The sequence below is a fragment of the Podarcis filfolensis genome (assembly GCF_964270895.1).
Source record: "Podarcis filfolensis genome assembly, chromosome: 5".
Classification (NCBI taxonomy): Eukaryota; Metazoa; Chordata; class Lepidosauria; order Squamata; family Lacertidae; genus Podarcis; species Podarcis filfolensis.
This window is the reverse complement of record NC_139608.1, coordinates 59,948,189-59,973,628: the sequence shown is the minus strand read 5'-3', so window position 1 is coordinate 59,973,628 and position 25,440 is coordinate 59,948,189. Positions and strand designations below refer to the sequence as shown.

The window sequence follows — 25,440 nt, the reverse complement described above, 5'->3', positions numbered from 1 at the left end:
AGCCATATTGGGTGTCTCTTAGTGTAGCTGCAGGTTGTTAATCCTGAGCTTTGATAGTGGCTGCCTGCCATGAACTACCATTGGCAGGATTGGCAAAGCAGCAGCAGGTATGTTACATGCTCATAATAATATTTTATTTTCTTGTTGATTTTTTTTTTTAATGTGCATTTTATATTTGAGTCCCATAAGGTGGCAAGCAGGCATTTGTATGCTGCATCTCTGGGGGTAGAATGCATAACGGGAAGCTTGCCAAACTAGTTCCTTTTGGCTGGCTGTTTAAGTAGCACAATTTTGCACATCGAAATAAGTTGCTCTGTGCCATAGAGCAAATGAGTGGGCCTTTCCACCATGCCACTCACCTGGCTAGTACTTGGAGAACAATAGGGTTGGTGCGGGGCTTGAAGTTGGATGACACAGAGACACAAAGACTTGCCTTGCTCTGTGCTCAGCCTTCAGCAGCTTCTCTGGAAACCACTGGGGAAGCAAGAACTGTTGGGGCGCTAATGTTGTGATACTCTCCATCAGGCATTGGCAAACTCAGCCCTCCAGATGTTTTGGGACTACAACTCCCATCATCCCTAGCTAACAGGACCAGTGGTCAGGGATGATGGGAGTTATAGTCCCAAAACATCTGGAGGGCCGAGTTTGCCTATGCCTGCTCTCCATCCTGTTCTCAGGTGTTGTGTGTGTGAGAGAGAGAGTAAATAAAACTATATTTTCTAAAAACACCCACAGTCTCTGCTGACTGTGGAAACAAAACCTGAATAAGTGCAGGAACCTCTACACTGCTTGGAGACTGGGGTTGTGCGCATCAATATCTTGTGCATGTATTTCTAATAGGTTGGTTATATTAAATGATGGCTTTGCTTTAGCAAAAAGTGCTTCCACTTGTGCAAGTTGGGGCAACTGATCTTTGCCAATCCCTGATACCTATTCTGATACCTAGTGTGCAACTTTCTTCTGGGGGGGGTGGAAGGCTAAATTAAGTAAGGAGCATCAGCAAAAACCAGGTGCCCCAGCTTGCAGGTGTCGAAGGCACCACGGAACCCCACTTAAACACACAGACACACACACATGCACATACACACCCACTTTGCCCTGCATGGGAAGTAGCTTCCATGTTCATCTAAAAGGTATATTAGTTGTACAGATTGCAAACACTGTCTATTTTTAAATGCTGCCTAAATATGTTTGCATTTTACGTTTAGTAAATATTGCTTTCTTAAGAGCCAGAATGTCACAGTTGTACTACTCACACAATGTTTTTATCGCCACAATAAACATGTTTTACAACATTTGCCGTTTTATAAGGAAGAGCGTTCGTGTTGCAAAGGCAATTTTCATTAGCAGCAAAAGAGAATATAATGCTGCTTCCAATTATAGGAACAGAAATTTGTACCAAACAAACAACACTCCCCCTCCCCCAAGTAAATAATTACAATGCAAGAGCTGTCAGGGATATTTTTGCTTCCATGATGAAATATACTCAGAATCGCAAAGTGATTTCATGCCCTTTATTCAGCTCATAGTGGTGAGGAGGAATTAATGAAAGTCCCCTCAAAGTATCTGCTTTATATACATTATTTACACAATGGGCTGTACATGATTGGCTAATTCCGGAATTCTACTGTAAGCCAATCAGGTTGTGGATTCACTTCTATCTGGAGCATGATTGGGTGGTTCCTGCCAACCAATCATACTGCTGCATTGTTCTAGGACCAATCAGACTGCTGCATTCTGAACCCTATTGTTCTAGGACCAATCAGACTACTGCCTTTTGGATCCTATTGTTCTAGGACCAATCAGACTGCTGCAGTTTGGATCCTATTCAACTCAGTACATAACACATGACAATCAGAAATCATTACCCTATATTTGAATGAAATGTCAGCTACCTGAGGTGATGGCCTCAAACTGCCTAATCATGCAACATACTGTATATATCCAGGATGGAGAATTTTTTTGGCTATGAGAGCCATATTTTTACCTAGCCTAACCCTGTGGGCTGACTTTGTCAGGTGAGCAGGACAACTCACCTGGTGGGCTGACCCTCCCTTGACATGTGCCAGGGCTGTTCTCCCATCCCCTGATGGGAAAGGGAGAAATAAATTTGTATTTACCAAGCATCTGCTGCAAAAGGTTGGCCCATAAGAACACACCCAAAATCCACAGGTGGGCAATATATTTATTTGGACCAACCAAGATGTCATAAAATCGTAGCAAGCTTTTGAGCTCTGAAGAACTTTTCATCCAACTGGTTGTTTCAAAAAGCAGGGAATGGAGGGGTGCTGAGGGGGCTCGGGAATGCAATAATTAGTCTAGATACTGTAATTATGAGGTTAGCTTGTAGACTCAAATCTAAGGTGGAGATTGCAAGCTACATAAGCCCTTCTCAGATGCTAGAGGTACCAGGTAATACCCCTAGGATTCTATTATAGAGAACCAATGTCTGCTCCCATTGTCTTAGAATCATAGAACTGTAGAGTTCAAAGGCACCTTGAGTGTCATCTGGTCCAACCTTGTAACCCTTAAACAAAACACACAGGTTCTGGGGCAGGCAGAAAGCAGACGTGAAGGGAAATATGGTAGTCTTTATATTAACAAAACCAGGGATTAATTTTTGGATGGTGTGCTTCAAAGAGCAATGTGGTATTTCTAGCATTGTGATGGTCATTTGGGTGTCCCCTAGTTTACAGGGCTGTGGACATCAGCCCTGAGTTCCAGCCCTAGTTGCATCATTATTCAAAAGCACTCCATGTTGGTTAAAATTATTTGGTCTGTTGACAATGCTGGAGGAAAGAAAACAAGTCAGTAGCATTTCTTGGGAATCTTTCTGGTGTTAGCAAAAGGGAATTGAGCAAAAGTGAAGATCAGGCACATCTATAGAAGGCAGCCTGTGATATTATTTTAATTAGAGTTTATTGTTCTTCTGGGTTTCCAAGAGCTTGGAGTTCTCAAGCATTCAGCTTTGAAAACACTCATTTGGCATACAATGAATTGTCAGTTGAAGTCCTTTATTGAAAACTTACAGCATCAATATCACCAAGAAAGTGTTTTCTTCTATATTTCAGTTATAATTACGAGCTTGCTTTAAATTATGAGCTCGCTTTTAAAATGTCATCATCCCGTCACTGTTCCAAGCCAGGCATAGTTCTGAGAGCTGCTGAAGGATAACTAAAATTGAATAGTGAACAAAGCGCATTAAAAAAGAAAGGGAAAAAGAGGATTGGTTCAATTTCATCCTGACAGAGGCTCTGGACCTCTATCAGCTGTAGCGACAAACAGAATAAGCTCATCTGATGGAGCCTGGGAAAAAGTTTTTCCTTCATCACTACATTTCCATTGCAGGAAAAGTTTCAGCACCCTCTGAAGGTCTGTACTGCAGTTATTCACTTCTGGCAAGAAATAAGGTATCAATCACTCTAAAAATAGCATGTTTTGGTTTGTTTCCCCCCCTTTTCTAAACATCCAGAATAGATTGATGGACTACCCAAACCAAATAAAGAACAGAGAAATAGAGAGGTTGGTAGAGGGACCCCTCCAAAAAAGATAATTTTAGAGTCATAGAATCATAGAATTTTAGGGTTGAAAGGGACTCTGAGGGTCATCTACTGTTTTATCCATGAGAAATGAGATATTTTTTCCTGCCTCATTCCTCTGTCTCCTCATCTACTGGGTCCTGTCCAGGACAAACATCTTACACAGACGTATAGATAACAGAACACAACAAACCCCAGGATTTTCCCAAATCCAAGCCTATGTCTGTGTACTTGGATGTAAATCCAATAGAGCTCAGTGGAGATTCCAAGAAACTGCCCATGGGACTGTAGCCTTTATTTTAGTTCTCCTCTCTTCCTATTTTCACTGCAGTGTCTCTGCAGCAACTATTATACACCCAATTCCATTAAAAATGCATCTAAGGTAATTGAATAAGCAGATGAGATTGCTCGTGGCCCTCCCCTTATCTTTACAAAAGCTTTTCCTGGATTAAGGCTGCAATCTTCAGGACAGCAAGAACTGTTCAACAGTGAAAGAGACTCCATTGGAACGCAGTAGATTCTTCTACATTGAAGGTATCTAAACAGAAGTTGGATACCCTCCAAAATTTATCCAATGAAAATACGGACGTTCCATTCCATAATGATAATTTTACCATTTACACCCCATACATCTTACTGGGTCACCCCAGCCACTCTGGGCAGCTTTCAACATACATAAAAACATGATAAAACATTAAACATTTTAAAAACTTCCCTATACAGGACTGCCTTCAGACAGCTTGGTGGTTGGATAACTCCATACCCTCCAACATTTCTCCAATGAAAATAGGGACATCCTAAGGAAAAGTGGGACATTCCAGGATCAAATAAAAAACCAGGACGGTTTATCTAAATCAGGGATGTCCCTGGAAAACAGGGACACTTGGAGGGTCTGTGAATATCTGTCAAGGATTCTAACATTGTGATTCCTGCATTTCAGGGAGTTGGCCTAGATGACCCTTGGGACCCCTTCCAACCCTACAATTCTATGGTTATACTCATTTGCAAGGGACGTGGGTGGCGCTGTGGGTCCTTCTGCTTTTATGAGTCATGTAAACAATCTGCTAATTCAGGATAATGCTTCATGCATCTGATGAAGAGAATTCTCTTCCACAAAAGCTTAACCTACAATAACGTCACTACTCTTGAAACTGCTGCATGACTTTTGGGTGATTTTGCTGCCATGCATTAGCACAACACTACCCCTCTGGAATTTGTTCTGAAAGTTGTACGGATCACATTTCTCTTAAAGTGCTAATGGCACACCAGGAATTCAGAGAGCTCTGATGTAATTTTTGAAACTTGGCTATAATGCCAGTAAACGTAATGTAGAAAATAAGGAAAGCTGCAAGCCTAGGCACACTTACATGGGAGTAAGTCCATGTGGATTACGTCTGACTGCACCTACAAAGATGCACACAACTTCTTTGAGGGAGCCACAAGACTTTAAATGTTCATTACCTGCACTGTCTGTTGGTGTCTCTGAAGCCCCAGAAAATCACAGCACCGGTAATTTGAAAGGAAGTCTGCACACCTTTTCTTTTGCACAATGAAAGCATCATGTAATTTAGGACCTTCTGATTCTTGCTGCTTGGGAAATTATGTATCCATTATGCAACTTTCATCTTTGTTGTGTTATTTATGTATGAGTTTCCAAAGAACTAAATGCATTATATGCAATACCATACCAATGAAGAAGTCCAGAATATGCATTAAACTCAAACCCACTTTCCTAAAGCCCCACCCTTTGTCTTTTTCAGTGCACAGCACGCAGTTTAAATGAACAATTAAATAAGAGGAGAAAACCGCTGTGAATTAATTAGCAGTTCTAATTGAAAGCAATGCACATTTGGGTGTGTGTTTTTTTATAAAGTGCTTATCCAGCCTACTGAAAGAATTGTTTAAAGTTTATAGAACACTAAATTGTCTACAATATGCAATTATCCAAAATGATGATTTTAGGGTGGTTGTTGTTGTTGATGTTGTTTTTGCCATTTTCGGTTTTAAAACACAGTGATGGATTCAGTTCTTGGAAATTCGTTTTTTTTTTAAATGGCAGGAACAAATATAGAATCTGACTGTAGTCCTGGGTGTTCTGATATTACTGGGTGGAATGGTGGATGGTTGTGGAGAGGAGTGGCATGTTTAAGAGATGGTGTTCAGCTCAAACTCTCCTGCAGGCCCTTTCTCCAAATCCTGGAAGTGTGCGAGTTGTGGATCAATCACTAGTAATAATGTCACTCTGCACATGCTGAAAAGCTGTCTATGGGTTTACATGTATTGATAATAAGTTATGAACTTAAGCCAAAGTTTATTTACTTTTTCATTGGATTTTTATCCGAATGAATCACAGAGATGTTGGGCAGACCACAAGGTATTAGATATATTTTTAATATATGAAGTGGTATTGTTGTTGGCATCTGTCTTGAGAGTCAATCGAGTGCACCTCCGGGGGGAAGTTAAACCATTGCATTAGCAGCACTGCAGTTACCTGCCCCCCACAGAAGCTTGGGCTATGTGTATAGAAGACCTGGGCTGTCCAGACGATAAGACCTCCTCTCAGCCTCGCTGATGTGGTCCAAAGGAAAGCAGAGCAGTATGTTTTGCACCAGCTTGGCTGCACGTGTTGCCAGAAGGAGGCGTACTGGGCGCCATTCAACTGTCTTAGGGACTCCACTCTGGATTTGTGTAGGGTTTACTCCATAGACTTTTCTTCTACCGAAGATATCTGGCAGTGGAGGTTTAGGATCAGAATTTTCCTTCTCCTAGGTGGACTTCGACTTGCCTTCCCAGGTTGACAAGACCCATCTGTCACTCACTTCCTTCTACAGCATGTGCAAATTAAATAAAACAATAATCAACAATCAGCAATACAGCAGCAGTTCTCTGAGCAGTTTCAGATGACTGAGGTTGCCTGACCTTTTAATTTCCCACCATGCCTCATGTTGAGAAGAGAAGAGTTTGGATTTGATATCCCGCTTTATCACTACCCGAAGGAGTCTCAAAGCGGCTAACATTCGTGAGTGAGGCTGAGAGACTTCAAAGAAGTGTGACTAGCCCAAGGTCACCCAGCAGCTGCATGTGGAGGAGCGGAGACACGAACCCAGTTCACCAGATTACGAATCTACCGCTCTTAACCACTACACCACACTGATCATGTCTAGCACCTGGTGTTAAATTAAATTGGCAGTTGACTCCAATCACCAAGTGGTGCTCAAAGCATGGGAAATGTTTTTAAAAGGTCACTGGGCAGGCATCAACAATGGGCCCTGCCTAGATACTGTGGCCCCAACAACTGCCCAAGGATGTCAGGTTCTGGCGCCATTCCTCTCCATCCCAGTGCATTTTGCATGGACCACTTGGAAGAGCAATTTCAATCGGGAAGTGACCAGTCACCCTCCAATGGCCCTTGAGGAAACTTGGGCGTATTCTGGAGGTCATTTGATGGCATTCTTTTTCTGTGAGCACCCCATAATCAAACCCCTTTCCCTTTTTCTCCAGGTTATTGCAGACCAAGAAAAGAAAACACTCTCAAAGAGATCTTAGTTTAACAACAACAGCCAAAGCCTTTAAACAACAAAAAGGGGGGCGGGAACACAAGAGAAATGCCCCCTCCCCTTTGCATAATAATAAACTTCCCCTCCTCATACTGTTTGGATACAATTTTTACTCTGCTCGCATTTATTTTTGCTTTGAGGCGAACAAGCAGGGCAATCTGGAGTCGGGCATGGGCAACTAGCGTAGCCTAATGCCACCTCACCCTCCACCATCTCCAAACTGCCACCTCCTCCAGCGAGCTGCGTTCGGATGATCTCAGAAGGTGAAAGGTAATCCCCACGTTGGCACGATTCGAGCGCCACCTAGCCGGGAAGTGGCGAGTCTCGCGTTCCCTGGAGTTGAGGGCAAGCGGCTCGCGAGTCTCGCCGTTGTAAACGCGCACCCGCGCCGCGGAACACAAAACCCCGACCGCTCCGGGGGCGCGCCTCGTCTCCAGCAGCGTCTTTGCGCGGGGAAAGCCCAGAGCTCTGGTGAGGTAGGGGGAGGGGGAGAGAGGCGTGTTGCTTGAACAAAACCAGGGCGATTTCGATCGTGTGTTCAGAGAGGGAGAGAGAGCGATTGAAGCTGAAGAGGCGCTCCCGTCTCTCTCCGTTCCCCAGAGGCTGACGGGGAGTAGGAGGGACCCCCTTCTCTCCAGATCGGGAAGAAGGCGCCCAAAAGGAGCCAAGCTCGGACACTTGGCTCCTCTTCTCCCTCCCCCAGGGCCCTGGGGGTGCGCGCCGCGCAGACAAAAGCGAGAGACTGGAGACGGAGAGAGAGAGAGAAGCAAGCGGCTGGCAGGGAAGAAGAGCCCCTCAGACACGTTGCACACAGGCGCACAAACACACGCGCGCCCTCTCTCCTCTCACACACCCCAGATCCATCTTGAAGGTGCTCTCCCGTGCCGTCTCGCCGCCGCGCCCGGCTCGCCCAGCTTCCCGGGACTTTGGTAGGGAATGCCCTGGCGCCTCCTTCGCCAATGTTTCACTGGAGCAAATGGAAGAAGAGGATGGGAGCCAGCATTTCCTCCTCGTCTTCCAAGAGACCCGTCTTCGACGAGAAGGAGGATGGTGAGTAAGAGCAGCCCTTTTCTTCTCCCTTTCTGCTTTTCAAACACTGCCCATCCTTCCTTTTACGCGCGGAGGGCGCGTGTGGACTGTGTATGTATGTCGAGGGAAGAGTCCGGCTCCGGAACTCCGCTCCGGAAAGGGTCGTCGTGGGACCCTCTAAGGCGGCACTTAGGGGGAAAGTGAAATGGCAGGAAACTCAGAAGTGCTTTGTGGAGTGGGGGGGGGGGATCGATGGGCTTGAGATGCCTCCGACAAGACTGCCCGGAAATGATGTAGCCAATTGCGGGCGCATGGCCGGGCAAAGAGGCAGTTTCTGTAAGAAAGAGAAGAGTGAATGAAGATTGGGGTTTGTTTTCTGCCTCTGAAAGGGGCACATGGTGTCAGCACGGTTCTGTGCCTGTGGTTTATGCCTTTGTCATCCTGTAAATTGGCTTCTAAGCGCAAACGTATACAATTCATAACTTAATAAATAAATAAATAAATAAGTCGCACATCCGTATCAGATGCAGAATCTGGAGCTGGTAGTATGCAAATATCACCATTGTATAGATATAAGAGACTTTATATTATATTATAAAGCCTCCTATATCTATATATTATAATTCTATGTCTTTTTCTTTTAATTTGATAAAACCGTGGGGGTGGGGCTAATAGGATTAGACATTTGCACGTGTTAACGGCAGAGGATTATGGAACAAGGAGAGCTGTGAAAATTTGGTAATGGGGATTAGGCTCTATAGATCACTTTTGATAATGGAGATTAGGCTATATAGACTGCATGCTCCCCTTTCCTGCCCCACCACCTCTGAAGGAGGGGAAAAACCTAGATCCTGCCACAACTCAGAGGTTGTGAAAAGTGGTGATAGTTTATCGTTTGCTGTTCTCGTTCCTTGTGTGCACTTGACAATCTGTGCATGGCTTCGCAGGGTGGGCTGAGTAATGGAAGAGCAAGCTGCAGCAAGCCTGTGTACATTTACTCAGGAGTAAACCCTTCTGAATTCCTAGAGGAACATGCACAGAATTGGATTGTGCATGCTACAGGTCCTCTCAGGATTTGCTTACATTAAACTGGTACTACCATACAGAATTAGCAGGACGCACTGGTAAATGCTAAATGGTATTATTCCTTCTATGCATTATTAATATTTTAGCAGTGTTCATTGGCTTCTGTGATAAAGAGTGCTGAGAAAGAAACTGAATCACAGGTGCCCTACAGGACCCAACTCACTGAAGGTTTAGAGTGCAAAAGGAAATATAAAGTTCTAAAGAAAATGAACCTCTACACAAGCCATTAGTTTCTGAACGCTCTGAATAAGCACTAAGACCCAGCCATCTATAATTTTTATTATATAAAAAAATTAAAAAATTGCTCAGTAGCACCTTAGAGACCATCTAAGTTTGTTCTTGGTATACGTTTTCGTGTGCATGCACAGTTTTTCAGATACCATGCACACGAAAGCTTATACCAAGAACAAACTTAGTTGGTCTCTAAGGTGCTACTGGACACACTCTCTCTCTATATATATATCAATTGTGTCAGACCAACACGGCTGCCTACCTGTATCATTTTTAATACAGTAGTACCTTGCTTTACGAATTTAATTGTTCTGGAAGTCTGTTCTTAAACCGAGGAGCGCTTTCCCTAACGAGGCCTCCCGCCGCCGGTGCCCTTCCACTGTTTGGCTTCCGTTATTAGACCAAGGTAAAGTTTGCAAACCAGGACACTACTTCCGGTTTTGCGGAGTTTGTAAACAGAAAAGTTCATAAACAGGGTTGTTCTTAAACTGAGGTACAACTGTATTAGGGTGGTAGCAAATTTTCCTGCAAGATAGCTTTTGGAGTTAGATGTGTTTACTGTGTTTGATCGGAGAACTGTTGGAAAACAGCCCAGTGCCTCACATCTGCTGGTCACTTCATTTAAAAGACCCTTCTTTATAGAATACTCGGTAAGATTCTGTGCCTGAATAAAACATCACATCATAAATGTGTTAGAAATAAGCTACACAATTTGCACTTGTATTTTAGTTTGGTAAATTCATTTATAAATTATCTTTGAACAACTTTAATACCTAGGAATCTCTAAACAAAACTTTTCTGCCCGTCAAGAGCCTTCCCTTTCATTTTCTTGTCCTGTCACTGAGCTGGATTCAAATTACCATTTTTCATATTAGAGCCTGCTTATTCTGACCATTGGTACATCTAGCTCAGTGTTTATGGTGATCTGCAGTCACTCACAGACAGACAACTTGGAAATGCTGAAAATCAACTCTGGGATCTTCTGCATGCAAACACTGAGCTGTATTCCCCACCCCCACCCCTAAAATAGTTGCAAAACCTGTGTGTGTGTGTGTGTGTAATGTTTTAACTCATTTTCCTGATTTTCAAAAAATACTATTCCTCATAAGTTTAATAAGTGAGAAGAACCCTGTATATAGTGATCTTGAAAATGCATGCTAAAATCATTTCTGTTACCTTGTAAGAAAAAAAATGCAGAACACCTATAAATTTAGATGTTAATTGGCTCCCATGTTTATCCCATATCCTGAGTGAGCCATGGAACTGAGAACTTCCTTCTTCTGCTACTCTTAATGGGTAGACTGAGTGTTACTCGTGAGCTGAGAGATCCCATGCTAATTTGAAGATGGGCTCTTCTCGACCTGGTGAGATAAAATGCACCTTGTTGGTCTGTGACTTGCTTCTGCTCTTGCTAGAGGAACAATCCTGGTGGAGAGAATTAGCACGTGAACAAGTCCCCAGATTCTTTTGGGGATGGAGCAAGACAACTATTGCAAGCCTTCTTTGGCAATAACAGCCTTACTCAACCTAGTGCACTATAGATATTTTGGACTTCAACTTCCCTCAGTATATGGCTGTGCTGGCTGGAGCAGATGCCCAAAACATCTTGTGGAGAGAGACCAGGTTAGGGATGGCTGGGCTGGACATATAATATGGCATAACTTACAGCCCTCTTCAGGTGTTCAAAACAATGCATGTGGGTTTAAAGTGTGGAAGGGTGTGCATGCAAGACCTGCTTCCTTTGTCTGCTCATGCACCATGTTCAGCTGAATGTGGTTAGAATCCTGCACAATGAGGGTTCCTGACTGAAGGGAGGATTCTAGCCTTGTTTAGCCGAGCGCAGTTAGAATCTCTCTGCCGATCTTCATGCTAAACACGTGACATTCGGGAAAGTCATACAACAAGGAGATGCTGGTGGTGGGGATGGCATAGGTCCCCTCACACCCGTGCCCAATTTGAGGACTGAAAAGGTTGATTCCTTTATCATCACAATAGTTCTGAGAGACAGTACTGTTGATAGACCAGGACAGAAATGCACTAAACAACAACCTAGTTTGCTTTTGCTTTTACGAGCTCTGCAATGTGGTGCCTACATTGTCAGATGATGGCTCCTGATGGTGAAAGCAGAAATCTATTTTGTTTTTGCTCTTAGGGAATAGGAGCTGTGCTCCTGAATGCATTTGCGACCACCACATCACTGTGCTCATGCTGTTAGGCCTAACTGAATTGTGCAAGCATCAGCATTGTAGCTTAGTTGGCCTGTGTTGCTTCCAGACGTCCTGTTTCTTTATCCCAGTTTCTTTGCGGAAAGCTTGTGTGGAGATTATATGCTGTCCACTGTTAACTGAGCATCAATTTGGACTTGTTTGTGTGGAGGTGACATGACTTCCTGTCCATTGCTATTCCTCTTGACTGCATTTGTTTGCCCATCACTTTCCTTACTGCCAGAAATCTGTGTTGTTTTTTTTAAAAAGCAAGTTTGTTGTGCCAGAGTGCATAAATCCTCTTTAATTGCACAAACCTAAATTTGTGGTATGTGATTGAATCCCTCTTGCAAAGCGGCGAGTCTGGAGTCTTATCAGAGACAGTTCTGATGGTCAGTCCAGTTGTTATTCAAGATGGTGTGCTGTATAGGCACTTCATCACATACCAGGAAATTCGCATTGTGGAATTGTAGTTGATGGGGAAGTCTTGTGCAACAAACCCACTCCCCCCCCCCAAAACGAGACTTCTTATGATAAGGAAAGTGACTGGAAAATGCACTGAGAAGTATGAGATCACAGCTGTTTAGCATCTAGCCTCCCTGCAAACAAATCAGAAGGAGTGATCAATAAACAGGTCATCTGGAAGCTATAGAATTTAGAGCAGAATAGAATAACATCAACCACACACCCCACCCTTCACAATCTCAAGTTAAATTGTTTCAACTCGGAGGCCACAAACAACAGCTGACTAATAAGCCAAGCCAACCTTTGTGGACCCCACAATCTGTTCCCTCCTTTCGTATGTGAAAAAACCTTAGGGAGGGTGCTGCTTCATTTGCACTGGTATATGCAGAATATGTCTGAAAGTGTAAATGTCCCTTGCTGTGCTGAAGAGACAACTGTTTTTTTCCTTTTCTTTTTAACTTTCTCAAAATGGCAGGACATTTGAAAGCTTTGGAGAGAGGGTCTGTGCCCTTGGCGCACTGCTTACCAGAGCACCTCCACACTCCGGGCAAGCGGATCAAACATTTTTCTCACTGTTACTGATAGTTTCTTATATTACACCTACACTTGAAGCATCAAATTCTGGTGTGATGTGAGCTTGTCACTATATGAAGGAAGTCGAGAAAAAATAGTGAGGGGTGATATAATTCCCAGGTCTTCTTAAGAAACCTGCATTCACTTTGGCTGAGCAATCAGGCAAAATTTAAGGACAAGTTTTAAGGACATAACCCTTCATGTTATGTGAGTCATGCAGCATGTTTTTGAATTGGTTCACGATATACACTGGAGAAACTCCCCAGTTCAGTTGGACAGAAAGGAGAGATTAGCTCAGGTTTAGTCACTGACTGTGGTGCCCTGCAGATGTGGCAGACTCGGACCCTCATTGGCCCCAGCCGGCTAATGGTCAGGAGTAGGGGAGGTTATGGTTCAAAACATCTGGAGGCACCATGCTGGATATCCCTGGGCTAGCATAGTGATGCTTAGTGCTATGCTCTGGTCAGATGCCAGTTCCCTAGGGGCAAGGCAGAGCAGATATTTCAGGACCACAGACAGCTCCAAGCAAACAGTTCACTCCCACAAAGGTTTTTTAAAAAAATAATCTTGCAATCCCACCACATATGATAAAATGTACCTTCCCCTTCTTTATACCTCCAACAGTTCTGTTTTATACATTTTGGCCAATTTTACTGGTGTGATATACCATCTGTACATCATTTTCATGTAATTTTCCTTCAACAATATACAATCGGTAAATTTCAAATCCACTTTCCAAAGTCTTATCCAGTCCTCAAATTGTATGTTGTGACCTACATCCTGTGCCCACTTAATCATTACTGATCTGACTTCCTCATTTTTGGCTTCCCATTCCAACAGTATAATATATGCCTTCTTTAATAGTTTGGAATTATTGTCTATAATATCCTTTTGGAATTTTGAAACCGTGTAAGTAAATCCTTTCTTATTCTACGTTGTTAATGAAAGTGCATACGCCTGTTTGCGTATTGAATGTGTTTAATAAATAAAAAAAATAAATCAATTAATTGTGCATTCAATTATATATATATTTAATGAAACAGATTGTGTGTAGCAAATAATATTAAATATATGGCAAACAGTTTAATTTAGGATAGGGGAATTTAATTTGGAGTGGGGCCCATGGGTTCTCTGTTGAAATACTCTTGTGGCCCACTTAGTATGAAGAGCTGGACTTCCCTGCTTTTGAGTCTTCAAGGGTCAACACTCTGGCTGAAGGTAGGCAGGCACCCCCATCTGTTCCATAGTTCTGGCCTGGTGCTTGCCAGGTGCCACTGGGCTGGTGAGGCACTGGATCTCCCAGGTCTGTGATCATCTCATCTCTAAGAGGAAGATCGGAGCCCTGAACTAGGTCTGGCTCCATAGTTGGAGGCTCTCTAGCCTCTGATTCAGACTCTTGATCACTACTGGAGTCATGATACCTGCAACAGGAGGACAAGGAAATCTGCATCAAAATATGAAATATTTTTAAAATAGAATCCACAAGGCTTAGAACTGCCTCCCACAACTTATGTAACTCTGGCTAAGACAACAGGTTTAAAGCAGCTTAAGTGAAGCACCCATTAAACCACATCTTTTACTTAAATCACACATTTTTACTCCTCCTGCCTCAAGTTAACCAAGCCGTAACCATGTTGTAAAAATGGGCTCCATGGGCAGGAATGCATTTTCTATTTTTGTTTTCTCTAGTATTGCTTTTTGCCATACACAGGGAAGTGTTTTCCTTTATAATGTGCTTATTAAAATGTCTTCTATCTCAGGGCAGCTAACAAGCTCTAAATAGACAAGCATATAGATAGACAGATCACAGCAACAATTCAGCAGCGACTAATATTAGTGAAAGTGCAACTGTTACCTGACAGCGCCACGTGCTTTTAGGACATAACAACAGATAGCGGAGCGAGTAAAATAACTGAAGCCAATAACACCCTAATAGAGAACCAGAGGCTCTCTATATTTCTCTCTTTCTCTAATTTTTTTTTTTAATCTTGAGAGCCACATTCCCTTATGAACCATCTTCCAGGGGCCACGTACCAATGATGGGTGTGGCCATAGGCAACAAAAGGTGTGTGTGTGTGAGGGGGGGAGACTACGTTTCACCCTCACCAAAGAGGTTCCTACACACCCACTCTATCTTTTATCCAGGCAAGCAAAAAACATAATCACTGTTAGGGTGGATAAAAATCAATGTGTGTGTGTGTTGTTTTTTTATCAGATTTTGAAAATTTAAATATGATTTTTTTTAATTTAAATTGGATTTTTTAAATAAAATGCTTTTGGAGGAATTTTTTTTCTAAATATATATTTCTACTTAAGTTACAAAGGCTATTCATCAGGAAATAAAGATTTGTTTTAAGTTTTTCATGTGTGCTAAAACTGAGTCTTAAGGGTTTTTTTAAAAAATTGTTTAACCACATCAGTTAACAAACATGGATACATATGCTATAATGTTATTGTTTTAGTTAAATAAATTGTTATTAAGGAAATGATTATTTTTCTCCTTCCAATAAAGTACAGCAGAAAAGTTGTCCAAATATAAACAGTTAACTTATTAAGCCTCATAATAATTTCATAATTATCTGTCTTTGTAGATCTAATAGAACCAAATCAGTAATTTTTTATATAACTGTGAAAACTACTCTGAAATTTTATTATTTCAAAAATGAAACCTTCCTCTGGTTGTAAATATTAAGATGGTACCAGCAAGAATGAGTCTTTCTGTAAAAAAAATGATATAAAGTCTTACTGACTAGTGATTTAAATCATGATTTATATTGATTCGATTTCAATTGTGATTTCAATTGATTTGATTTAAATCGAATCCACCCTGATCACAGTACATTGCAGACAGACAAAAGCACTCAATGGGGATGTGTGGCCCAATGGGGTCTGAAGGGCTACATTTGGTCACTGGTCCCGAAGTCCCCCACTAGTGGTTTAAAGCTTTATTCAGCCACAGAGAATCTCAGTTTCTGTTGTGTTATCTTTGGAATAGCAGTCCTTCATTTACTCAGTCTGGAGACTCCAGATGACAAACCACTGCATTCCAATAGCACCTGAGTTGTGTACACCACCAATGTAAAGGGTGTTTCCCCTTTGCAGTAGAGCACAGTCAGCGTGGTATTGACAGTCTTTATTACATATACACAAGAAACAGCTACAGTTCAGAATTACGCATCCGAACCCGTTGAGTCAGATTTGGGGAGTGGCTTCCTACGATTCCCATGCCAAACGTCTTTGATCCTTACGTTTCATTTCCCTCCTTGTCTGTGCTGATTTGAAAGTCCCCTGCCTTCCTGAGTCCGAACTACCTTCCCTGAGCCTCTGGGTGGTTGCAGGGCTCTTCAGCATCCCTGAGCTCCTCTTCTGCCTCTTCTGTCCATTGCTCCTCTGAATCCTCCCTGACAACCAGTTTTTGTGGTTTAGCATTTGAAATTTCAAAGTGCAGCGTTTGAAATTTGCCAGGTGCATTTTGCACCTGGCTATCAGCCACTTGTGGCCAGGTGAAGGTGCCCAGGTCCCAGCATGGCAGCTGACATCTCCACCACCTGGAGGTCCATGCCTGGGGATCTTTGGATCTTGCCTGTTTCCACACACTGACAGCACATCCTCTAGAATTCTGTCCATGATATTTTATCTACACAATTGGAACAAATTTCAGGAACCAAAACGTCACATTGAAAAATACGGTTTTCAAGCTGTCTGGCCGCCAAATGGCAACTAGACATTCCATTTTGGCGACTGTAACCTTATTCTAAGGAGCCATTTGGCGCCTAGCTTACACATCTGAGTTTCAAAGACTGTTAACGAGGTAACTTTGCTGTGTCCTTCTGCATGTGTGCATATGTTTAAAATGCCATTTTCCGAAAAGCAGAATGGAACGTTTTCGTTGGAGCTGTTAGCACAGCAAAAAATTCCATCTTTTTTGAAAGTGCAGAACTTTCTCAATTCCCATCTCACCCTCAATTCATTCTCTAATCCATTGTGATTATATAGGTATATATATATATACCAGAGCTGTGAGGTTTTAAAGTAATTCAGTCAAGCGTCAATTGTACTATGCATTCTCTTGAAAATTGTATGCACTTAAAAGGATAAAACTACCTCGGATAGCGGAAGCAGTATGCCTCTGAATACAGGCTGCTTGTGGCCTTCTTACAGGCATCTGGTTGTGTGATAATAGGAGACTGGATTAAATCCCCTGGCCTGATCCAGCAGAGCTGCTCTTATGTACCTTTTAAAATGAGGACATAGTGCTAAGAATATGGATAACAATGATGTGTTACCCCCCTCGTGGGTGGGATTGTTATGCAGTGCTCTTCTAAATATATTACCATTTCATAGAGATGTATTTTAAGCATTCCCAGCTCCTCCATATATATATATATATATATATATATATATATATATATATATATATGTGTGTGTGTGTGTGTGTGCGCGCGCGCGCGCGCTCCTGTTTACTGACACAGCATGGTTGCTATGGAGATCCCTTAAGACATTTTGGGGACATCCCTAAATAAAATGTCAATTAATGCCTTATATTTTTGTGGGAGAGAGACAATATTATGAAATCCGTGCTCTCATTATGACCATGTCATATTGGGTTAAAAATAAAATAGCAGTGCTAACTAGAAGGCATGAGATTCTCTCTCTCTCTCTCAGTGGAGTTAGTGTACAGACAAAAGACACAGGAATGCAGGAAGCTGCCTTCTATCGAGTCAGAATACTGGTTCATCTAACTCAGTATAATGACCTGCAGTGACTCTTCAGGGTTTCAGACACGGCATTCCCAGCCATTCCTGGAGATGCTAGGGATTGAACCTGAGACCTAATGAACACAAAATGGATGTTCTACCACTGAGCAACAGCCCTTCCTTATCAAAGGTCAATAGAAGCTGAGGGGATGTCCCAGTGCTGGTCTACTTGCCCTAAGGAGGGGAGCCGGAAATGGTGTCTGGGCAGGGGCAATGTGGCCTAGTTGTCATCCCAACAGTTCTTCAACCTGCCCCTTCCCTGGGATGAAATGGGCACTGGATTCGCAGCTGTGGTGGTCACATTCTGCCTTCAAAATCCCTAAAGGACTATGGAGGAGGGTAGGTTACATGTCAAACAAATAGTTGGGCTGCACAGCTGGCCTTGATATTGCACAACACCCTACCTATGATATCCACGTATTGTGCTGAATAGGGAAAGCTTACGAGCAATTTGAGTTTCAAATTGTGCAGAAATTGAGAAGCATACATGTTAGGCCAGGCTGTGGAGCTGTGCAATGTCAGTGGCCAGGCCAGAGGTGTCTCCTATGCATGGTGTCTCCTTCTTGTGGAACAAGCATGATTGAATTATACAGGCCGGGCAGCTGCTGTGTGTGTCTGTGTGAAGGGGGGGGGTACTTCTCATGTCTGGAGCAGTGGGCAAATCTTGCCCAGCCATGCTGAAACTGTGTGAGACTCTCCCCCCAAACACACAGTCTTTTCCTGACATGGCTCTTTAATTGTGCGCTACATTAGGAGTTCCGTATTTGCTATGGTAGATCACAGCAGAAAACAGAGCCTAGGCAGGAAGCTGGTTGTGAAGAACTCTCTCTGTCTCTCGTGTAGACTTGGTCCCCAGCAATGTTGGCCACATACCAGCATGGAATGATGTACTGCACCATCTGCAATGCAGAGGTTGAAAGTGCTTAAATCAGACTTCACAACCCCCCTACATTAGTGAGGTCAAGAGGTGCTCTTGCTTTTATTTTGTATTATATCTTTGTGTAGAGTCCAAATGCCATTGTACCTAATCAGAATTGATTTCATAGGATGAGGCACCTGATCCTTGACAAATCCACTTCTTACTGCTGTCCTTTATTAGGGTGCACACTTTAAAAAAGATCATGCTTCCCCACTTTCACCTTTTCACAGTATGACGGTGAAATACTCAAGCAATGCTCTGCACTCTTTGTTTATTTACTGTACAGTATCCAAAGCCTGAATGTGTCTGGTGTGTATTCTGGGAAACCAAGGTATTTCATCTGCAGAGGAATTCATCTTAGCTTGAAATATGTCTGTGGTTTTCTTTAAGAATGATATATATGTTGGCTCATAGAAATCCTGTTGTACAATTTTTAAAGGGTGATTCCTATTCTCAAAAAGTTATATTAATATTCCCCATAGATGAAATGTATTTTGATGTCCACAGACAGCTCATCTTATGGTTCTGTCCCATTACAGCCACTCCTCTTGTGTAGCATATCCTGTCTTACCTCAAGTTGTCCAGGGAGTTCAGAATAACAGGGGAGCTGTCCAACAAGCCCAAGCAAGATGAGATGTTGCTTCAGCACTGGTTCGGCTTCTACTGAGCTATTTCTAGTTGACTGCTGCCTCACTTCTTCCTTGACTGTCCTCAAGGAGGAATTGGGTATCCTTCTCATGAGTAGGACTCACAGAAAGTTGTCCTCACACATTTAAATAGGTACTGGACCTTCGGCTCTGCCGTTTGGTTGGACCTGTTGTCCCCTCTGCTCCTCGGGTGAGTTGGTGGGTAAGTTGGTGAGGAGATAAGACTAGTGAAGGTGTTGCAGTTTCTCAGACTTGTGGCCTCTTTGAACTGGGTCTCTCCCCAGCTGCAAGGGTCGTTGGTCTCTGTTGCCTCTCCTGGAACCCAGTTCGCACTAGGGCTAGCAATTCAGTCTTCTTCTTCCTTTGAGGTCTTGTTCAGTTCAGGGCTGAACCTGTTGTGAAGATGGTGAGACATAGCAGATTCCAACAGAGAAAAGTTAAAATATGATAGTCCTCAAACTTTCTTAACTGCTGACTTCCATGTAAATAATCTAAATTGGGATCTTTGGATGAAAGGCAGTATACAAAGTTATAAATAAATAAATAAATAAATAAATGAACATCAAATATATATTTTTTGTAGCTGTTGGCTTCTCCTCTCCATATCTGTTATAATGGCTATAGAGGTCTACAAATGCAGTTTTCCTGTTTAGGGAAATTTTCAATGTTTGATTGTATTTTTAATATTTTGTTGGAAGCCGCCCAGAATGGCTGGGGAAACCCAGCCAGATGGGCGGGGTATAAATAAAAAAATATTATAATTATATTATTATTATGAACATTAGACTGGGGAAAGGTCACAGCTCAGTGGTGGAGTGTCTGCTTTGTTTGCAACAGGTCCCAGGTTCAAGCTCCAGGTCAGGCTGTCTTCTGCTTGAAACCTTGAAGAGGAACTGCCAGTCATTGTAGACAATACTGATGAATGAATGATACAGCTCTGTATAAGACAGCTTCCTGTGTTCCTATGACTGCTTGCCTTGCCTCTAGATACCCAGTAGAAAGTAAGGGACCATGAACTCTCTATGTGTTGCAGAGAAGTGTGAGGAAGGACTTCTCTGAAAAGGCCAAGATGTCTGGTTTCACTGAAAGAAGGAATTCTTTCAATACAGTTGCCTGTCTGAACAGAGGTATGGGTGGACACTTAGAAGACATTTTCAGCTTCCATTTCCTTTGACACATTTAGAGCACTCTAGGCTTCAGGAGTTGTATTGGACCCCAAAGGCTCTTAAAATCTGTAAGTAGCATTTGAGTTATGGCACTTGCGATGTCTCACCAGCAGCCGCAGTTGAAATTTTCTGGAGGTTAGTGGCTCTGCTTTAGGTTGCCTCGACGCTGTTCTCATTCCCATGGAAACCTGTGAGAAACTTGGGGGAAAATAGGGCAAGGTGCTTAAAATAATCTCAATTTTGAATAAAGTAATAGTGGGCTAGAAGATTAGATGCGCATCACTGACAAGTGTTGTTTTATATGATTGAGGGTGAAAACATAAGTGATTCATGGAGTTGCGAGTCCTGTTGGACACCTCGTCTTTGATCCAGAACCCCATAGGCGCATAAGGTTGCTACTGTTCCCCACGGGTAAGAAAAATGTGAGCGCACATTGGGACACAGCTGTGTACAGGGAAGCCTTGCTGAGTTGTGCACACCAATGACTGCAGATCAGCAAAAGTTCCATCAGGCAAAAATTATACGTGGCTAAGGTTCATCAGAACCAGTGGGAGCGCACTTCAGATTAACTGTGCCTAAGTCCTAGTTCATTGACTAATTGCCACTAACTTTTGCTTGACTCCCACCAATTTATTTATATTTGTGAAGATTGCTTTCCTGTGTAATCTGTATAGCTGCATTATTTATCCTTGCATATTTGCTCCCCTTCCTGTTTCTTTCCTTTGCACCAGACAAAATGATAAGCACTTTAGAGAGCTGCTTAAAAGAGAACATTGAAAAAGACTGCTGTGGGTGATGCTTACTTGCACAGAGGACTAGACCCTAAAGGAGCAACATCTTTCAAAACTTTCCCATAGTTTGAAAGCCACAGCTTCAGTACAGCCTGTTCCTGATTCACTTTCATGCCGGATGTATTCCAGTAAAAGCATGGGAAAATCGTGGCTGCATGATGGGCAGCCTTGCCCTGTATGAGAGGATAAAATGAGACAGTGTGTGAAGATTCATATGGGTGAAGAGCCTCAAGGCCAGGACTCCTGGGAAGGTGCAATTGGTAGTAGCCAAGCTGGGAATCAAGCAGAGGCAGATAGATTATTCAGTTATGGGAATACTTTCATAGTATTTTTTTTCCTTAACACCCTGTTCTAATTCTGTAAGGAGCAAGACAGCTCAGTGGACACAGCACCATGGAGAGTTCCTGGTGAGCAATTTGTTTCAGCAAAGGTTGCAAGTTAACTGTCCACATTGCCATTAGCACAGGCTCATGTGAACACACAGAGCAACATATATGTTTCCAGGCAGGATTGAAAGTGATTACAGGTGCAATTCTAAAGGCTGCCCTCTGTTTTGGCTGGCATTCCTTTCTCAGCTCTTTCCCTTACAGCTCTTGATTTTCTGTAGTTTTGCTGCTTGTTTGTTTCCATTCTGTCTTGTGCTTATGTTGATATTAGCTGCCTCAGGTGGTTCTAATTTTAGCTAGAAAAGGCAGGATATACATATATACATATGACTGATAAAGCAGACACCAGGATAGAATTATGTTGTCAAAAGTTTGAGTGTATGCCTTCATCTATAACAAGAAATTCTTAATTTCAAAATAAAAGGCCTTTAAAAAACAACAACTGTAACAGCTTTGTGTTATTGATGACTATGGAAGCCTCAACTCTGTTTATCACTCACTTATTTAACTAGAAATATCTGTGATAGAATTCTTCCTTCTCAGGGGATATTATTATTAATAATAATATTGTAATTACCTTCCACATATATACCCCAAGGCAATTTACAGACGTATCCTTAAAAACTGCTGAAATAATTAGACCTATACTCTAGATGCTAAAATTCAATTAAATATGTTGATATTTAGGTTTTCTCTCTCTCTCTTGAGTGTGTCTATGCATAGATACATGAAATGTCTCCCTTGAGCCAATAGGTTAGCGGGTTTTATCCAGTTAAGTTAGAGCACGCACCCTGAAATGAAAAGGCCTAGGTTAGTCACGGCCAGTAATATCAATGAGTTTACTCTGAGCATGACTTGATTGGATGCAACCCAATATGGCCACCATGGCATAGTCAACACAGTATTGGGTTCAGATGCAGGATATCCTGATTCAATTCCTCACCCACCCATTATTTGCTCAACTGATGGCCTTTCTTGAGCAGGCCAACATTTATCATCCCAAGGAATGCAAGGATACTGGGATAAGAAGGGTAAAGCATTTCATTCACAATTCAAAAGAAAGTTAGGGCTGCTAAAGTCACATTGAAATTAACAGGTCATGGCTGAGCATAAGTTCCTTCCTCTGGATTTGGGCCAGGAAAAATATTGTCAAAGGGAGAAATTCACTGGAATGTTCTCCTGCGGCAAGCCCACTGAAATGAATGGAAGCTAAAATGGTGTTGGATTGGAAATAAGTGGTATTGGCAACAAAGTTAATAAGAATATGCAAAAAGGAATGGATAATGGATGAAAAGACTGAGTTATAAAGTGTTAAGTTATAGAGATAAGATAAATGAAAGAGGGTAAGGATTTGCTGATTTGATTATTTAAATGGGAATACAAGAAGGGGAGGTGTGAGGAAGTCAAAGAAACAAGCAAATGAGTTTTATGTTATGAAAAATAATTGTTTTTAATTTTTCTTGTTTTTTCTGTATGTTTTACTTATCTTTTTTATTTTTTATTCTTTTTTATTATTATGTGTTTTTGTATATTTGTCTTTGTAAAATCTTAATAAATATTTCTTAAAAAAAAAAGGAAGCTGCTCAAATTTGTAGCCTTAGGCCACAATGCAAAGCACACTATTAGGAAAGAACTTCTTTAGAACTTACTGAGACTTATTTCTGAGTAAAAGTGATGACAGTTGCACAGAAGTCTCAATGAGTTCAATGAGAGATTCTATCTAGTAAGGGTGCTCAGGACTGTAGTCAGAGACCACGATCCTATAGGCAGTTAATTGAGAGGAAATCCAATTGAACTCAGTTGCGACTTTCTTCTGAGTGGGCATGTTTATAATTCTGCTGTGTTTATAGCCTCATTTTTCTGTTCCAGGTAAGTGTCAAAATTGGTGTTGTTACATCAGGGGTCATCATGCATTTCTGTCAATATATTTTGCTTGTCCCTTTGTTAAATGTTGGGCCTGTCAAATAAACACAAGCTGAGATGAAGAAAAAGGGTGTTTTTTTCCTTGTTTGGTTGCAATCCTTTCCGGTAAAATTTTGCTAGATCTAAAGATTTCTTTTTAAAAGATCTACTTGAAATGTTCAGAAAAAAGTCAGATACGTGACAGGCTAATATCTTTTTTATATAAAAAAAGAGTGTTTTGATATTCAGCTTGCTGCTTTTGCTTAAAAGAAGATAGGCAATCTACTCAGTTTCTATTACAGTGAAGAGAGTCATTGGTTTTAATCCGTGACAGAAGCAGGAGGTATAGAACAAGGCTGGGGGACCTCCAGACTGCAGGCTTAATTTGGTCAACTAGGCGTATTTTGCCCCCAAGGCCATTCCTGCCAAGCCAGGCCCACCTTACTGACACCTGACACCACCTGACAGCAACACAGTTTGGGGTGGAGATGGTGAAATTTAGCATGTTTGGTCCCACTCACTTTTCTTGCACGTAAGATAGACATCTAGTACCTCTTGCAGCACTTCTGAGCAGGACTCTGTACTTGTGTATGTTTCTGCCATTTCTGATAAGAGACAGCTGCTACACTGTACTAGTTTCAGCTTTCAAACAGTATTCAGAGGTAGCCCTATCTAGGCTCCCGCCACTCTCTTGGTCTTCTGGACCACATTAGGCTTCCTATACTTCTCAAGCTGCTTCTATCTGGATCCTGCATCATCTGTCCTTCCTTTGGCTCCAAAGCTTCATAGTTTCTAAGATAGCAGGCTGGGGTGAGATGGGCTGGCCTGCCTCACAGTCTTTTTATTTATTTGGGTAACGTTACTCTGCAGGGAGAGTTCTGCTGAGTTCTTGAACCGAGGAAGGCTATTTAAACTCGCCAGCATCAGCATGTTTTCCGCACAGCGTTTGTGCTGTGCGCTCTCCTTCTGCCTCCGATTTCTTCAAAGCTCTGCTTTCAATGTGCCTCTGCCAGCCCAGCAAGCACTAATCCTTCTCTTGGATTGTGATGAAAGGGAAGAATCCCCGGGTGGCCCTAAAACCTCTGTCTTGAAGATTACCCAGCTGGTCCTCTTTCTGAATTTTGTCCCCTTGTTGAGATTGATTGCAGTGTCCTAGGGTGTCTCACTGTTTCTCTGTAAGTCTCCTTTCTCATGCTGGTTAGCAAGTAAAACACAGAACGTAATGGAGCCAAAATTCAGCACTTCTATATTGCAAGGATTTCAGTGGCAAGAGTTTCAAGCTCTATGTGTGGTTTATCCCCTGCGACCCACTATGGCATGGGACCCTCGTGGCTCAGTTGCAGCCTACCTAAATTGCCTGGGAGGGACATGACTGTAGGACTCTCTTGGCCTATAGACTGGCGAGAATGAGGGATAGAAAGTGGCTGGAATCACTGGGAGCAGGGCAAGGCATAAGACGCCCTTCAGATGTCTGCACCTCTCACCATCACTGATCATTGGCCATTCTGGTCAGGGCTGATGGGAGTTGTAGTCCAACCATACCTGGAGGTTAGCAGGTTCTCCATCTCTGACATAGGTGTGTGACTTCTATGATTCTATGACCCGTGCCTTGAGAAAACCCATGGCTATGCATAAGATGCAACGGACCTCAAGAGGATGAGGAGGATATGTATTGGGCAAGGAAGAAGCTGGTGGCATAGCTAGCAGGGACTCCTCATCAGGAAGGCTCAGGGTGGATAGGCTGTGTGCAAATGATGACAAGGGATTGGCCACTTCAGGGAGAAGCAAGAGACACCATTGCCATAGCTGAGGAGGCCTGTGAATACTTACTGGTAAGTAGTGAAATAAATCCTTGTTATCTGACCTGCTGTCCTCACCAGGACCCCATGCAGCTGAGCAGATATACCTCAATTGCATGCTCAGTTTGAAATCAAGTTATAATCCTTTTTATTTTGGTTAGATCACATCTGTTGTACTTCATCAGAATTACTACTGCTACCTCCTGCTGCCTTTCCACAAAGGAGAGCTTCCTTTTGGAAGCTCCTCTTTTGATTGTTTATCCCTGTAAAATAAATAGGCACAATTGAAGTTTGAGAAAACCATGGGTGGCATCCAGCACCGTCGCTCCATGAATGGTAGGGGTTTCTGCCTACAGAAGGATAGTTAATGGTCATGAGTGCAACTCTGC

The 25,440-nt window shown here is 42.4% G+C and overlaps 1 protein-coding gene across 1 annotated transcript in view; it reads left to right on the top strand.

The window, feature by feature from the left end:
* The first annotated feature begins 7,281 nt into the window (after nt 1-7,281).
* Nucleotides 7,282-25,440, top strand: part of STK32C (serine/threonine kinase 32C) — a 154,804-nt gene continuing 136,645 nt past the window's right edge. The window contains exon 1 of the mRNA XM_083617037.1: nt 7,282-8,146. Within this exon, the coding sequence (XP_083473163.1) occupies nt 8,056-8,146 (91 nt within the window). The 5' untranslated portion in view covers nt 7,282-8,055. The remainder of the gene's footprint in view (nt 8,147-25,440) is intronic.